We start from the raw sequence: 16,962 nt of genomic DNA, 5'->3' as shown, positions 1-16,962 counted from the left end.
ATGTGGGCGTTAAAGGATAAATCCTGATCAAATATAACACCGAGATTCCTTACAGTCTCACTGGAGGCCAAATTAATGCAATCCATAGTTAATATATCTTTAGATAATTTGTCTCGTAGATTCTTCGGGCCAAGTACAATAACTTCAGTTTTGGTCGTGTTTAACATCAAAAAATGTAAGGTCATCCACGTTTTTAAGTCCTTGAGGCAGTCTTGAATTTTATTTAGATGATTAATTTCATCAGGCTTGATTGATAAATATAGTTGAGTATCATCCGCATAACAATGAAAGTTTACAGAATGATTCCTTATAATATTGCCTAACGGAAGCATATATAGGGTGAACAAAATAGGTCCAAGCACTGAGCCCTGTGGCACTCCATGGCTAACTTTGGTTTGCATGGAAGATTCATCGTTGACACGTACAAACTGAGAGCGTTCAGATAGATAGGACCTAAACCAGCCTAATGCAGTTCCCTGTATGCCAACTAAGTGCTCTATTCTTTGCAATAGGATATCATGGTCGATAGTATCAAATGCAGCACTAAGATCGAGCAAGTCAAAAATAGAGACAAGTCCCTTGTCAGAGACTATTAGAATGTCATTTGTGACTTTAACCAGAGCTGTCTCTGTGCTATGTTGTGTTCTAAAGCCAGACTGAAAATCTTCAAATAAATCATAGTTTTTTAAGTAATCACACAGCTGTTTTGCGACTGCTTTCTCAAGAATCTTTGAGAGGAACGGAAGATTAGAAATAGGTCTATAGTTGGCTAAAACCTCTGGATCGAGGTTGTGCTTTTTAAGAAGCGGTTTTATCACTGCTACTTTGAATGATTGTGGAACATAGCCTGATAATAAAGACATATTCATAATATTTAATAAAGAAGTGCTAATTAATGGAAAAACTTCTTTTAACAGCTTAGTTGGAATCGGGTCTAAGATACACGTTGATGGTTTAGAAGAGAGAATCATTGAATTTAATTGTTCAAGGTTTATGGCTAAAAAGCATTCTAGTTTACTATCTAGTGTAATATTAGAACTTACGTTTCCGGGAGCTGTTGATAACACTATACTGGTTAAAGGCAAGAGGTCATTGATTTTGTTTCTAAGAGTAACAATTTTATCGTTAAAAAAGCACATAAAATCATTACTACTGAGTGCTATGGGAATAGAAGGCTCAGTCGAGCTGTGGCTCTCTGTCAGCCTGGCTACAGTGCTGAAAAGAAATCTTGCATTATTCTTATTCTCATCTATTAATGAAGAGGTCAGACTGTATAACCATCATGGTCCCTGGTAGACTCCCACACATATAACAACAAAGACTATAACACCCCTTGTTGTGCAATACCAATTATGTGCAATATATACATATGCCGTACATAGCTGTTGGAACTGTTACAGGATGTGTATTTTGTAAATTGTGTATCTTTAATATTTTGTATGCATGCTTGTTGGTTAACATTAAGCTGTCTTTGGCTCTTTTCTTGCTGTAACAAATGCAAATGTCCCCTCGGTGCGACGAATAAAGTTATTCTGATTTTGATTCTGATACTGATTGTTTGACATAAGTTAAGTTGAGTTATTTTTCAATCGCCTCACGCAATATTTTTTAAATTTCTTGTTTTTATACAATTATTCAACCAAGTCCCATTGAGAATGAATCATCCAATGGAGCCCTGGACAAGACATGGGCAACAGTATTTCCTAACAAACTACATGCAAACATTTGAACATGTAAAACAAACACACTGCTTTTACAAGGACACCCACATAAACTTTAAAAACAAACATGCAGTATCAGCTATATGCAAATGACGAAAAGGGGAACAGACCAAAGATGGACTGATGAATTCATTGGAAGAGTCAGCAGGAAGTCAATGGAAGCCACAGAACTTTGAATATGTATATGTGATCCTTTCCTTTACCTCCGTTTCCTTATTTTGCCATTCGTGCTTCAGTGTAATGTGGCTCTTGGAGTTGTTTTGGAAAATACTGACTGAACTAGTTGATGCTCTGCATGTAATGACTACTCACATTATTGAGAGGATAATAAATATATGGATCCTGATATTGAAGCTCAAGCCGGTGATGAGTGATATTTTTCTAACAAGTTGCATTGATGACCACACGGGTTGCGGTTGAATTTCAAAAAATTATCCTATCGTCTTTTCCAAACCGCTATTCCTTAACTTCTGAGTTAAACATCATAGGGTTAAGAGAAAATGCAAAGGAGAATACATCAGGACTCAGGAAAAGACAACTGCGGTGCAAAGAGAATCTGACTGCACTTACATTAGGCTGTTAATGATTGGCCAGCGGATGTTATGGATGTGTGTCTGCCATGAGGAACCAGTAGATTACTATAAGAGCATGTAGATACTTTGCGGTGATGATTTATAAACATGAACAAAAGTGAACAACATTATTACATAAAAAAATATACAACATTTTCTCCTTTCATTTCGAAAAGGGTGGTCGAGTGTATCCTAAACTAAAGGAAGCACTGAAGCTCTTTTCCTATCATCTAGAGCAGGGGTCGGCAACCTTTTTGATTGTGATCATTGTGCCGACGATCGTGAATTGGCAACGGGGGGAGCTTGGCGCTCGTGAACTGTCAACGGGAGGGTGGGGGGAGCCTCGCTGCGGGGAAGCAGTGTGGGTACCTCTTTCACCTGTCAGCGCAACTTAGGCTACATTATGCCGTTTAAATCAATTTAAATAATTGGTTTGAACGGCATAATAATAAGGATGACCGTCCGTTCTGTGATTCTCCATCACACACAGATGGCCAGTCCGCCCCTGTGTAGCATATTATTTAGATGAGAGATGAGCAGATCGCCACTGGGCTTTCAACTAAATACACAGCCACGCAAAAACTGCGGCATTTGTACAGCTCCTTATGGGTACTGCAATTAGTGAAGTGCTTTCCTCCGTGGTGAAACGATCAGCACTGCACCACGGAGGAAAGCGGCAGAAAGTCGCCTGGAGTTACGGCCTGCTGGAGTTACGGCCTGGAGTTACGGCCTGTCCACATGGCGGCGTGCGTTATCGCTTGCCGGCGGGGGGGGGCTGAAACTCGACCAACAACCAATCACATGAATCTCCCGCCCTGGACACACAACCACGCGGTTTGAATGGCTAGAGCTTGTACTGGCATACGATTCGATTGGCTGACGCTTCCGCCGAAGCTTCAAAAGTTGAACATTGCTCAACTTTCGTCGACAGCAACGCGAGCAAATCTACGCTTCACTCCCACAATACACTTCGGCGAAACGTGACATCACCCCATTCAAAGTGAAAGGGCAGAAGCGTTGAAGCTTCAACGCACGCCGCCGTGTGGACGGGCCGTTAAAGAGAGCGGGGCTGCGTTGCATGCATGGCTTCGTTCTGCAGTTAACGGGGAGGCGCGCTCTGGCGGCGGTCTCGTTCAGGATCCGAAAATACAATTTTAATATTTTGCTTATTCCACTTATTCCTAGTGTGCCACTGGTTACGGTGCCGCCTGCCAATGGTGGCACGTGTGCCAGGGGTTGCCAACCCCTGATCTAGAGAATCTGATTAGCTCTTATCACGCCTGACACTGAGGAACCTTTGAGTCATTTCACTCCGTTAGGAACCTTCCCGACCCAAGACCCAAGGAAGTGCGCGGGCCGTTGAAGGACATTTTCGTGGTGGCTGCATTGAAATACAGTTGTCATTTGGTTTTTCTGCTGTGTATCACCCATAGCCCATATTTCTCTATTGGTCTTTTCTTGTAAATGCATGTGCAAATGTAAGTAAATAAGCCTGATATAATAAACCGATATCCACTTTGCATTAGGTCAAAGAGTGCAGCTAACCAATGCATAATGTTAGTTAATGTTTAACCTAATGTATAATGTAAAAAGCTGCACATCTACAGTCTCAGTCCAAAAGAGAAGAGCAGGGAAGAGACAAGGATGGAATAAGTTTGTCTGATCATCATCGCTCTTTCAGGCAAGAGTTTTAAATATTTTCATTTAAAATACTGCATCTTATCTATTAGCAAATGTTAGTACTTTGTATTGTGGTTTCCCTCTGACAATTACTTAAGTTGTTTAATTTACAGTTTAACTTTAATGTAATTTGGAGAAGTCGGTTCAGTAATTGATACTGAATCTAATCAAAGTGTCTGTGTCTCTGCAGGGCTGAGCGCTGTCTCCTCACATGCTGAACGTCAGTACCATTTTGTTTATGAAGCAAAGACCATGTCTGAAGCACAGAGATACTGCAGAGAGAAAAACAATTATAAAAATGTCTTGCTTTCAGTCAGCCTGGATAGGGCTGCACGATGACCGGGACAGGTAAGAATATAAACTTTAAATTAATATTAAACACATTTAAAAACACATTTAAAACACATTTAAGGCTTCTGAAATACAATGCATTGATCTTTATCTAACTAACCTTTTTTCTTGTGACTCCTTGTCATGATTCAGATGTCTATGATTTTCACTAAAGTTCTCACATGGTTTCATTTAAAAGATAATGTAAAAGGAAATGATGTGTACACAATTTTTTGCAAACTTGTTTCAGAATTGTAGGTACGTTTTACATCTTATAGATCTGTGCTAAACAGAATAAGAACAATATAGAATCAATATCATTTGAATGAAGCTTTAACCTGTAACAGAATATACTCACATTGTTGTACTCCTGCTTTTACTAAAATATCTGAATACTTCTTCCACTGATACTACTAAAGTTTCTTGCCAACATTCATGTGTTGAAAAACACCAGAAATACAAATGACAAAGTACACATGTGTGGGATTTAAATGTAATATTTTCTATTATAACGGCATCAATACCACCAGAGATGTGGCATTGATGTCAGGCTGTATGTCATGGTGCCTCTACTCAGCTTCTCTGGGGTCCATTTTCAGGGCCGAATGCTACATTTTGTCACAAGTTAGACACTTCTATTATTGTTTGTTTGGTGGCTCATCTAAACTCTCCTGTCATTTCAGATCCCGCCTTCCTCCAGGCCCTTGTAATCAGCTCACTTCCCTCACCTGGTCTCCCCAGCCCTTCCCCTCACCTGTTACTCATTCCCTCATCACTCCACAGTATTTATACCACCTCACTATCACTTGTCCTTTGCCAGATTGTCTTGTCGTTTCCGCCAAGCTCTCCAGTGAGTGTTGTTCTCTAGCCTAGATTTTTGTCCTGCCCGGTTTTTGATCCCTGCCTGCCTGTTTACGGATCGCGAGTTCTGGTTGCCTGTCTGACGGATTTCCTGGTTCTGACCCTGCCTGTCCCTGACCTGAATAAACTGAACATTGCTATACACTGGTTGTATCTGAGTCGTGTTATTGGGTTGTGATCTGTACCTGTGATCATGACAGTACAATCTGGCCAACATGAACCCAGCCGACTCAGCGACAGAACTGCTGACGCAAGATATCATGTTACAACGCCACGAGCAGCAGCTTACCTTCATGGCTGAAGCTATGCAGGAGATGGCCGCTCGTCACGAACGGACCTTTGTGAATCTCCGTGATCATCTTCAGAACCTTCCTGCTACGGTCCAAAGTCCGGAACTAACTCCAGCTTCCGCTGTTCGAATCCAGAATCCTCCGGCATCGGATTCACATCTGCCTCCTCCGGAACGCTGCTCTGGAGCCCCAGGTTCGTGCAGACCATTCCTGGTCCAATGTTCCCTCGCCTTCGAGCTTCAGCCTTCCGCCTTCCCAACAGAAAGATCCCGGGTGGCGTATATTGTCTCTCTTCTCACGGGCAAAGCTAAAGACTGGGGTACCGCCGAATGGGAGAGACAATCCTCTGCCTGCTCGTCTGTAAGCCTATTCTCCGATGAACTGCGTAAAGTCTTTGATCACTCTACACCCGGAAGAGAGGTCGCTCGGGGACTATTTAACCTAGCGCAACGAGGGAGATCTGTGTCCGATTACTCCATCGAGTTTCGTACCATAGTCGACATGGCCGTATCTACCATTGAGGTCACCGAGGTCCGGACCTCGGTAATATTTTCCGAGCTGTTTTGTAACAAAACTTGTGAAATAACTGCAACTGGGGTTCTTTGTAGTACTTCCATTTACTGACCATGGGGGCGTTGCATAACTACGCGGCCTCGATTAAAGCAAACAGAAGAAGACAACATGTATAACGCAGCGCTGTATCAACGGTATCAACAAACCACCGCAGCTCGGGCTTGTATCGTTGCAGCGGAGGAGTGATGAGGTATCTAGAGATGTGAGTCCAGCGGCCTGCTTTCGTTTCTGTACCTCACAGGACATCATAGGACCAGCAGTCAGTGGACGTCCGACAACATGCACACTAACTTATATTGCAACTATAGGCTAAACTTTGGTTTAAATTGCGTGAATAAACTAGCTAGAGAGCTAAAGTTAATTACATCCATCCAATGTCAGAAGGATTACCTTTTAACAAACGTTGTAATGCTTTTCTTTCATTTCAATTTGAGTAAAACATCGAAGATGTAATATTGTATTGTTTTCTTTTTACACTGACTCAGATATAATGAAAAGACTACGTCAGTCGAAGCTCAGCTTTGCTAAGGAAGAGGACAGGCAGAGAGAAAGAGAGAGAGAGAAAGTGATGGAAGTCAGGGAGGAACTGCAGGTACAGTCAAACAGAAGAATGTAGGCTTAATAACCCCATCTATCTATCTATCTATCTATCTATCTATCTATCTATAACAATAGTCTTAATTTATAGACAATAGGCATAATTTTAAAACAACATATACCTATTGCAGTTATGATGTCATACTAACATACAATTGTATAAAACACAATTTGCTTACATCTTTGTTCTCTCTTTTTTCTCAGGATTTAACACTCCTAGTGGACATTATGAGTATTTAGTCATGGCTTTTGGACTCACCAATGCACCTGCAGTCTTCCAGGGGTTGGTGAATGATGTTCTGCGGGATCTACTCAATATCTGTGTTTTTGTATACCTGGATGACATTTTGATTTTTTCCAGGTCAAAACAGGAGCATGTGGTCCATGTTCGCCTAGTCCTCCAGAGGCTCTTGGAGAACCACCCCTTTGTCAAGGCCGAGAAGTGTGTGTTCCACACCACATAAGTCCCTTTCCTGGGATTTGTGGTCTCCACCGGAAACATCAAGATGGATCCTGACAAGACCAAGGCGGTGACTGACTGGCCACGCCCTTCAACACGCAAGGAGCTCCAACGCTTTCTGGGTTTTGCCAACTTCTACCGGAGGTTCATTCAAAACTACAGTTTGGTGGCAGCCCCTCTCACAGCTCTCACCTCTCAGAACATTCCCTTCCAGTGGTCCTCTGTGGCCGAAGGGGCTTTTGGTAAGTTAAAGTCACGCTTCACCTCTGCTCCTATTTTGAATTTTCCAGATTCTACTCGGCAGTTTACTGTAGAGGTAGATGCGTCGGACACTGGAGTTGGGGCAGTTCTTTCTCAACGGTCGGCCGAGGATCAGAAGATGCACCCGTGTGCCTTCTTCTCTCGGAAGCTGTCCCCAGCAGAAAGAAATTATGACATTGGAAATCGAGAACTGTTGGCAGTGAAACTTGCCCTGGAAGAATGGAGACACTGGTTGGAGGGAGCAGAGCAGCCTTGTGTGGTCTGGACTGACCACAAACATTTGGAGTACATCCGTTCAGCTAAGCGGCTGAACTCTCGTCAAGCCAGGTGGGCTCTGTTTTGCACGCGCTTTGATTTTTCTCTTTCATACAGACCTGGTTCTAAGAACATCAAACCTGACGCCCTGTCTCGACCTGGTTCTAAGGACATCAAACCTGACGCCCTGAGAGCTCTCCATCTCTTACTGAGAATATCATCGCTTCTAAATGTGTCATTGGTCTGGTGACCTGGGAGGTGGAGGATAAGGTCAAGCGCTCTCATGCTGAACACCCAGCCCCAAGTGCCTGTCCTGTTAACTGTCTGTTTGTTCCTGCCACTCTCCGTACCCAGGTTCTCCAGTGGGGTCATACTTCTCGCCTGGCTTGTCACTCAGGAGTGAGACGGTCCCTAGCCCTGATTCGACAGGGATTTTGGTGATCTTCCATGGAGAAGGATACCAAGGAATTCATTGCTGCTTGCCTAGTCTGCTCCCAAAATAAGACCTCCCTCCGGTCTTCTTCATCCCTTGCCTATCCCTCATCGTCCCTGGTCCCACATCTCCTTGGATTTTGTCACTGGACTACCACCCTCAGACGGTAACACAGTCATACTCACAGTCATAGACCAGTTTTCCAAGTCTTCCCTGCTTATTCCATCAACCAAATTACCTACTGCCAAGGAAACGTCTGAAATCATGCTACAACATGTGTTCAGGCTGCATGGTCTCCCCAGTGACGTTGTGTCTGATCGGGGACCACAATTTACTTCTCGTTTTTGGCCCGAGTTTTGCAGGCTGCTGGGAGCCAGTCTCAGTCTCTCGTCCGGATTGCATCCCCAGTCCAATGGTCAAGCAGAGCGAATGAACCAGGAGATGGAGACTGCCTTACGCTGTCTAGCCTCCTCCACTCCCTCCTCCTGGTCGAGGCAGATTATATGGGTTGAGTCTGCCCACAACACCCTTCCTAGTTCTGATACTGGTCTTTCTCCATTCCATACTCCTGCGGATACCAGCCACCCCTTTTCCCTGCACAGGAACGTGAGGCCAGCGTCCCATCTGCACAGACGTTTGTAAGCCGATGTCGACGCATGTGGTTAAAGGCCCGCTCCGCGCTCCTGTGCTCTTCCGACCGTTATCAACGGACCGCCAATCGCCGTCGCAAGCCAGCTCCACAGTACTCCCCAGGGCAACGTGTCTGGCTCTCCACACGGGATCTCCCTCTCAGAGTTGAGTCAAAGAAGTTGTCCCCCCGTTTTGTAGGCCCATTTCCCATATGAGTCATCAATCCTGCAGCTGTCCGCCTGCGTCTGCCCCCTTCTATGAAGATTCATCCTACCCTGGGTACACTGGGAGGGTTATGGTCCTGAAGAGCGTTCATGGGTGCCCGCTTGCAGTATCTTTGACCCATCTCTCATTACTGACTTTCACCAGGCTCATCCCGATCAACCACGTGGGATGTCAGGAGCCGTCCATAGAGGGGGGGGGGGGGGGGGGTTCTGTCACAAGTTAGACACTTCTATTATTGTTTGTTTGGTGGCCCTTGTAATCAGCTCACTTCCCTCACCTGGTCTCCCCAGCCCTTCCCCTCACCTGTTACTCATTCCCTCATCACTCCACAGTATTTATACCACCTCACTATCACTTGTCCTTTGCCAGATTGTCTTGTCGTTTCCGCCAAGCTCTCCAGTGAGTGTTGTTCTCTAGCCTAGATTTTTGTCCTGCCCGGTTTTTGATCCCTGCCTGCCTGTTTAAGGATCTCGAGTTCCTGCCTGCTCCCTGTCTGGTTCTGGTTGCCTGTCTGATGGATTTCCTGATTTTGACCCTGCCTGTCCCTGACCTGAATAAACTGAACATTGCTATACACTGGTTGTATCTGAGTCGTGCTATTGGGTTCTGATCTGTACCTGTGATCGTGACACATTTGTCCGCATTGACAGGTACATGACATGGACTGAGGCCCAGAGCTACTGCAGAGGACACCACACAGACCTGGCCAGTGTGAGAAACCCAGCGGAGAACCAGCAGTTATTTCACCTGTTACCTGGAGGGGGTTTGTATTGGATCGGCCTTTACAGAGACTCCTGGAAGTGGTCCGATGGAAGTAACTCTTCCTTCAAGTACTGGGCAGCAAATAAACCTGACCTCAGTGCTTTAAAGGTGTGTGTGGCTGCAGCTTTCCACAACTCTGGAAAATGGGAGGACTTGGACTGTGGAGTGAAGAAACCATTCATTTGCTACAGCGAGTAAAGCAAGTGAAGATATTGAGTCTGTTGAAAAAGAAGACACCATAAACGTTGTGACTGATGAAGTTTGTTTGTGTCTTTAGTAGGGATGCACCGAATATTCGGCCACCGAAAATTATCGGCCGAAAATGGTTAAAAAGGCCATTTCGGCTTTCGGCCGAAAAAATATCACCGAATGTCAGAGCACAGGGTTACGTTGATCATACTCCGCATATTTGTCCGGGTGTTTTGATTTCAAGTGGTGGAGTAATCCTGAAGTGGTGAAAGTCTTTGCAGTTACACCCCCTCGAGAAATGTCAGCTGAACACGTTTTACAAATCGTAATCCACGCCTCTTTCTCTGATATTTTCAAATATCTCCAAGCGGCAGACATGTTGGCTGTGAGCCAGCCGCGAGCATGGTCGCGCGCCGTGCTTGTCGCCGCGTTTTGATTACGTCATCACAACAACACGTTACCAAACTTGTAGGTGCATTTGTTGTTGTTGAAGGCCTGGCTGTTACAGTCTTTATTGACACTAGTTTGTTGTAGGCCTACTGGCCTAGATGTTTATGCAGTTTTAAAGCACCTTGGCTTTGTTCTGAATGCACTTTGTTGTAGTTATCCTACAGAGAAAAGAAAATGCACTTGACTTGGAATGAATGTACTGTATGCATTCAAAAGTGCTGAATAAATGTTTTATGGACCCATAATAGTGATTATTATTTAAGTTAAGTTTTGCCATAATCATGTCTTTTTCCATAATCAGCTAGCTGAACAACATTGGTAAAAAATGTATACAATATATATATATATTAATAATTTTCGGCCTTTCGGCATTCGGCCAACTGTTTCCTATTTTCGGTATCGGCGAAGAATTTCCCATTCGGTGCACCCCTAGTTTCTAGATGTTGTGCCTGTTTCAACGCAAGTGATAATAAAGGTGAGGGTGGAGAAACCAAACGGTGTGGATCTGAACGACCAAGCTTTTCTGGATGCGATGTTGGTGGAGGTAAATCATGTTTTCCACTTTAATGCAAAAACATCACCAGAAAGGAAATTCACATGACATGAGAACAAGAGACGAAAGAGGTAGGAAACAAATAAATAACTATTAAAGAATAATTAATTCAACGAAAGAAAATGTAGTAAATTAATTACAATATGAATGAAATGGACCAAGATGAACATGAATGAAATTCTATATCCATTATACATTCAATACTTTGGCCACAAATAACAGGACCCAAGCATTTAGGAAGAAGACGTGTAAATATGTGCAGAAGTAAATAGCAGAAACTTAGCCACATGCCACCAAATGCATTAGGAACATGTACAAATACTATTCCATAACCTGAGGTAAGCCTTTACACTGGAAGAAATAAGGGGAACAGCTACCATTTCAGATGAGTGAACTAAAGATACATCATCTGTTTTTATTGGAACCATAATGATCATGAGTTTTTGTGTCTCAGGCGAAAAAGAACCTAAGGGCCCAGGGATTGGACGACAACGTCCAACTGGCCTGGAGGAAGCAGCCGGATGGACAAGTCTTCCAGGAGGAGGAGAAGAAGAGGGATGAGCTCTAAAGCTGAATTGCTGTGTGTGATTTTTATCAGAGAAAAGTGTATTTCTTTCCTCAAAGTCCTCGTGTTACAGAATTCAGCTGCAACAATGATCTGAATAATCAATTAGTTACGATCATTTTGATAGAAGATAGAGAATGTGATGCTTTTCCTTGTTATATATGGTTATGAATTTAATATGTTTAGGGTTTTTACTATTGAATGTGTTTGCTTGGCCGGTGGGAGATAATAATACAATGTTTGGCTTTAGTTGAATTTTGATTAAGATTAAATTACCAATAAAAAAAATGACCTTTAATGAAATTTCATACAAAAATATGTTTCTTTATTTGCATCCTAATTATTGTTTTTTTGTCTCACAATATCTTCAAATGAGTTATGTTGAAACCAGTAACAGGCCGTGCATTTCACACCTAGGCCTTCAGTAGCGTCTACCTGAATGAATCCACCTCCTAATAGCATTATTATGACGTCACGGCTATAGAAACCATTAATATGATACATTAACGCAGTATAACAGGGCGCTGCGTCACAGACAGGTTTCTAATGTAGAGAATGAATGCCATTACTAAAGCAAGAACACCGAACAACACAATTCAACAAGCCTCCTTTCACTGCTGCGCCGCACATCATCTCTAGCAGAAGCAACAATATTTACTTCATGAAATGACAAGAAAATATCAACAATGTTTAATAAAAGTCATTATAGCCAGTACTCACCAATACGTTTGATTATTTGTACCCAAAAACCATCCTCCTTTCTTTCTGTCTGAAGAGTTCAGTTACTGTGTTGTTCAGATTACCTGAGTGTTTCAGTTCCAATAATAAGTCCTGTTCTAACTCCATGGAGGCTGATCCTGGAAGTCGAGTCAGTTCAGTCTATTTCTGTCAAAACACATTGTGGAATATAGGAATGAACAGAGTCCTGCTTCTGACACTGCTCAGTTCTCTTTATACATGAACCTTCCTGAGAACAATTCAACCTCAGCCACATCCATCATGGTGCACTTTGTAATGGAGGGCATGTCCTCTTGTTGGGGGAAATGTATAAGATGAGTGGTGAGAGATGTTTGGCCGGAATATATGCAAGATCCTGGATGACAAGACGCTTTTCTTTTTTAAATATAGGTAATGCCTTTTAGACTATAAATTGATTCTTGAAGTTTTGAGGTTTTTAAATATAAAGCAGCTCTAAACATTCTGAATGTGTCTCAGTTCATTTTGGTTTGCAGTAAGCACCATCAGAGGGTGAACATGGACTTAAGCCTTTGCCGTGAAAGTAAAATCCTTTTGAGCAGCTAAAACAAAGCGTTTGAAACAGGTATCCAGACACAAAGAAAAATAAATGTTATGTAACATTAAAGCATGTCCAAATGTTTTACTGGAATACCCAAAGTATGAAGCTGGAAGTGAGTGTAATAATTCTTACACCGGTTTTGTGATCTTTTAAATGTATTAGCTTGTAAGCTGTAAAAGTTACATTTGCACATGTAAATACATGTGCAAATGTAACTAAATAAGCCTGATGTAAAAAAGCTGTCCGTTCCATATCCACTTTGCATTTAACTTATCTATAATGTCAACAGCTGCACATCTCCAGTCTCATTCCAAAAGAGAGGAACAGGGAAGAGACAAGGATGGAAAAAGCTCTTCTGATCATCATCGCTCTTTCAGGTAATTATTATTTTAATTTTAAATATGTTATCCCATTAGCCATTTTTAGAACTTTCTATTTTGGTTTCCCACTGACAATTACTTAAGTTATTTAATTTACAGTTTAACTTTAATGTAATTTGGAGAACTTGGTTCAGTAATTGATATTGAATCTAATCAAAGTGTCTGTGTCTCTGCAGGGCTGAGCGCTGTCTCCTCACATGCTGAACGTCAGTACCATTTTGTTTCTGAAGCAAAGAACATGCCTGAAGCCCAGAGATACTGCAGAGAGAAATACACAGACCTGGCCACTGTAGACAGCATGGAGGTTGTGGAGCTCCTGAACAACATGGCAGGCCAATACAACCAAGTGAGGTCACTTTTCTCTGTCTTTCGATTCAAATGAATTACATTTCTTTTAGAGTCAAATTTAAAAAGGAGAGATTATTAGAGAAAGCTAAACCTGTTTTAAAGTCCTATGGGAACCTGAGTATTAAAACAGAGTTGAACATGTTTTAAGCCAAAGCTATAGCATCAAACCCTGTAATAAAGTGGAAGAGGTTCAGAGTAACAAGGCTGTAAATGAATGTTGACTTGAGGGGATTCCCTTTAGATCACCACGTACCAAGGCTGGTCTCATGAAGGCAAAACAAACCTTCTCTTTATTAAACATACACATTTTCTCAAGCAGCAGCTTTAAAAGCTTCAACAGGATGTAATAATTATAACAATGTCTTGCTTTCAGTCAGCCTGGATAGGGCTGCACGATGACCGGGACGCCTGGAAGTGGTCGATGTCAGACCCAAGCTTCTACGGACCGGGGGAGACGGAGTTCAGACAATGGAGGACTGGAGAACCAGACAACGGGCAAAATGAGGAATGCTCATATTTTCATTTTGGTGGAACAGGAGCATGGGGTGATTATTTTTGTAATACCCGCCTCAGGGTGATCTGCTTTGATGTCACAGGTAAGAATATAAACTTAGAATTAATATAACACATTTCAAATCATATCTTAAGCTTCTGAAATACAATTAATTGGTCTTTATCTAACTAGCGGTTCACAACCTTTTTTTCTTTGTGACTTTTTTTTCTTTAGTTAGCAGTTCCACTAAAGACATTTCCCTTTTCACTAAAATTCTCACATGGTTTCATTTAAAAGATAACGTAAAAGGAAATGATTTATACACAATTCTTTGCAAACTTGTTTCAGAATTGTAGGTACGTTTTACATCTTATACATCTGTGCTAAACAGAATAAGAACAATATAGAATCAATATCATTTGAATGAAGCTTTAACCTGTAACACAGTATATTCACATCGTTGTACTCCTGCTTTTACTCAAAGATCTGAATACTTCTTCCACTGATACTACTAAAGTTTCTTGCCAACATTCATGTGTTGAAAAACCCCAGAACTACAAATGACAAAGTACACATGTGTGGGATTTAAATGTAATATGTTATATTATAAAGGCATCAATACCACCAGAGATGTGGCATTGATGTCAGGCTGTATGTCGTGGTGCCTCTACTCAGCTTCTCTGGGGTCTATTTTCAGGGCCGAATGCTACATTTGTCCTCATTGAGAGCAGAATGACATGGATTGAGGCCCAGAGCTACTGCAGAGAAAACCACACAGACCTGGCCAGTGTGAGAAACCCGGCAGAGAACCAGCAGATTGTTGAGCTGTGGTCGGGACATTATAGTGCCTGGATCGGCCTCTACAGAGACTCCTGGAAGTGGTCCGATGGAAGCAACTCCTCCTTCAAGTACTGGAAGGTAAATGAACCTAACTACGTAGGTCTCAAAGTTTGTGTGGCTGCAGCTTTCGACAACTCTGGAAAATGGGAGGACTTGGACTGTGGACTGGAGAAACCATTCATTTGCTACAGTGAGTAAAATTCACAGCTGCGTCAAAGCAAGTGATGATATTGAGTCTGTTGAAAAAGAAGACACCATAAACGTTGTGACTGATGAAGTTTGTTTGTGTTTCTAGCTGTGCCTGTTTCAATGCAAGTGATCAAGGTGAGGGTGGAGAAACCAAACGGTGTGGATCTGAACTACCCCGCTTTTCTGGATGCGATGTTGGTGGAGGTAAATCATGTTTTCTACTTTTATGCAAAATCATCTCCAGAAAGGAAATTCACATGACATGAGAACAAGAGACGAAAGAGGTAGGAAACAAATAAATAACTATTAAAGAATAATGAATTCAACGAAAGAAAATGTAGTAAATTAATTTCAATACGAATGAAATGAACCAAGAGGAACATGAATGAAATTCTATATCCATTATACATTCAATACTTTGGCCACAAATAACAGGACCCAAGCATTTAGGAAGAAGACGTGTAAATATGTGCAGAAGTAAATAGCAGAAACTTAGCCACATGCCACCAAATGCATTAGGAACATGTACAAATACTATTCCATAACCTGAGGTAAGCCTTTACACTGGAAGAAATAAGGGGAACAGCTACCATTTCAGATGAGTGAACTAAAGATACATCATCTGTTTTTATTGGAACGATAATGATCATGAGTTTTTGTGTCTCAGGTGAAAAATAACCTAAGGGCCCAGGGATTGGACGACAACGTCCAACTGGCCTGGAGGAAGCAGCCGGATGGACAAGTCTTCCAGAAGGAGGAGGAGGAGAAGAAGACGGATGAGCTCTAAAGCTGAATTGCTGTGTGTGATTTTTATCAGAGAAAAGTGTATTTCTTTCCTCAAAGTCCTCGTGTTACAGAATTCAGCTGCAACAATGATCTGAATAATCAATTAGTTACGATCATTTTGATAGAAGATAGAGAATGTGATGCTTTTCCTTGTTATATATGTTTATGAATTTAATATGTTTAGGGTTTTTATTATTGAATGTGTTTGCTTGGCCGGTGGGAGATAATAATAAAATGTTTGGCTTTAGTTGAATTTTGATTAAGATTAAATTACCAATAAAAAAAATGACCTTTAATGAAATTTCAGACAAAAATGTTTTTCTTTATTTGCATCCTAATTATTGTTTTTTTGTCTCACAATATCTTCAAATGAGTTATGTTGAAAACAGTAACAGGCCGTGCATTTCACACCTAGGCCTTCAGTAGCGTCTACCTGAATGAATCCACCTCCTATTAGCATTATTATGACGTCACGGCTATAGAAACCATTAATATGATACATTAACGCAGTATAACAGGGCGCTGCGTCACAGACAGGTTTCTAATGTAGAGAATGAATGCCATTACTAAAGCAAGAACACCGAACAACACAATTCAACAAGCCTCCTTTCACTGCTGCGCCGCACATCATCTCTAGCAGAAGCAACAATATTTACTTCATAAAATGACAAGAAAAGATCAACAATGTTAAATAAAAGTCATTATAGCCAGTACTCACCAATACGTTTGATTATTTGTACCCAAAAACCATCCTCCTTTCTTTCTGTCTGAAGAGTTCAGTTACTGTGTTGTTCAGATTACCTGAGTCTTTCAGTTCCAATAAAAAGTCCTGTTCTAACTCCATGGAGGCCGTGACAATAAAATCCCTTTGAGCAGCTAAAACAAAGCGTTTGAAACAGGTATCCAGACACAAAGGAAAATAAAGTTTGTTTAACATTAAAGCATGTACAAATGCTTTACTAGAATACCCAAAGTATAAAGCTGGAAGTTTGTGGTATTTTGTAGGTATGCAAGTAGGTAGAAAGTATGAGCCGTAGGCACGTGTGCTATCCTTTCCTCCTTTATTCTTCTTTATCCAACTTCCACCTTCAGGCATCCTATATCAACTCTCTGTCCTACAGCGCCCTCTGGCTACAGTAACAGGACACAGCATTTCCCCTTTTCTTGAAGGAATAACCTCCTACTGTGTGTAACTCAGTCAAATGAAATATTGTAGTTAACA

General features: G+C 41.8%; 1 protein-coding gene across 1 annotated transcript; it reads left to right on the top strand.

Annotated features, from left to right (window-relative positions):
• The first annotated feature begins 1,982 nt into the window (after nucleotides 1-1,982).
• Nucleotides 1,983-16,041, top strand: LOC307035199 (C-type mannose receptor 2-like). The gene is made up of 11 exons (XM_079674268.1): nucleotides 1,983-3,974; nucleotides 4,164-4,321; nucleotides 4,987-6,619; nucleotides 6,829-6,911; nucleotides 6,986-7,326; nucleotides 12,994-13,081; nucleotides 13,261-13,430; nucleotides 13,806-14,028; nucleotides 14,623-14,955; nucleotides 15,061-15,158; nucleotides 15,622-16,041. The coding sequence occupies exons 6-11, from the start codon at nucleotides 13,045-13,047 to the stop codon at nucleotides 15,739-15,741; spliced, it is 981 nt and encodes a 326-aa protein (XP_079530394.1). The 5' UTR covers nucleotides 1,983-3,974; nucleotides 4,164-4,321; nucleotides 4,987-6,619; nucleotides 6,829-6,911; nucleotides 6,986-7,326; nucleotides 12,994-13,044; the 3' UTR covers nucleotides 15,742-16,041.
• Nucleotides 16,042-16,962: the final 921 nt, after the last annotated feature.

Source organism: Notothenia rossii, assembly GCF_949606895.1.
Source record: "Notothenia rossii genome assembly, chromosome: 4".
NCBI classification, from domain to species: Eukaryota; Metazoa; Chordata; class Actinopteri; order Perciformes; family Nototheniidae; genus Notothenia; species Notothenia rossii.
The sequence above is the reverse complement of the archived record's forward strand: the minus strand, read 5'-3'. Positions and strand labels throughout refer to the sequence as shown.

Coding starts and splice junctions, on each gene's coding strand:
- LOC307035199 (XM_079674268.1), top strand. CDS start 13,045: ATGGAAAAAGCTCTTCTGATCATCATCGCTCTTTCAG. Junction 13,431..13,805: donor TGGCAGGCCAATACAACCAA/GTGAGGTCACTT, acceptor TCTTGCTTTCAG/TCAGCCTGGATAGGGCTGCA. Junction 14,029..14,622: donor GATCTGCTTTGATGTCACAG/GTAAGAATATAA, acceptor GTCTATTTTCAG/GGCCGAATGCTACATTTGTC.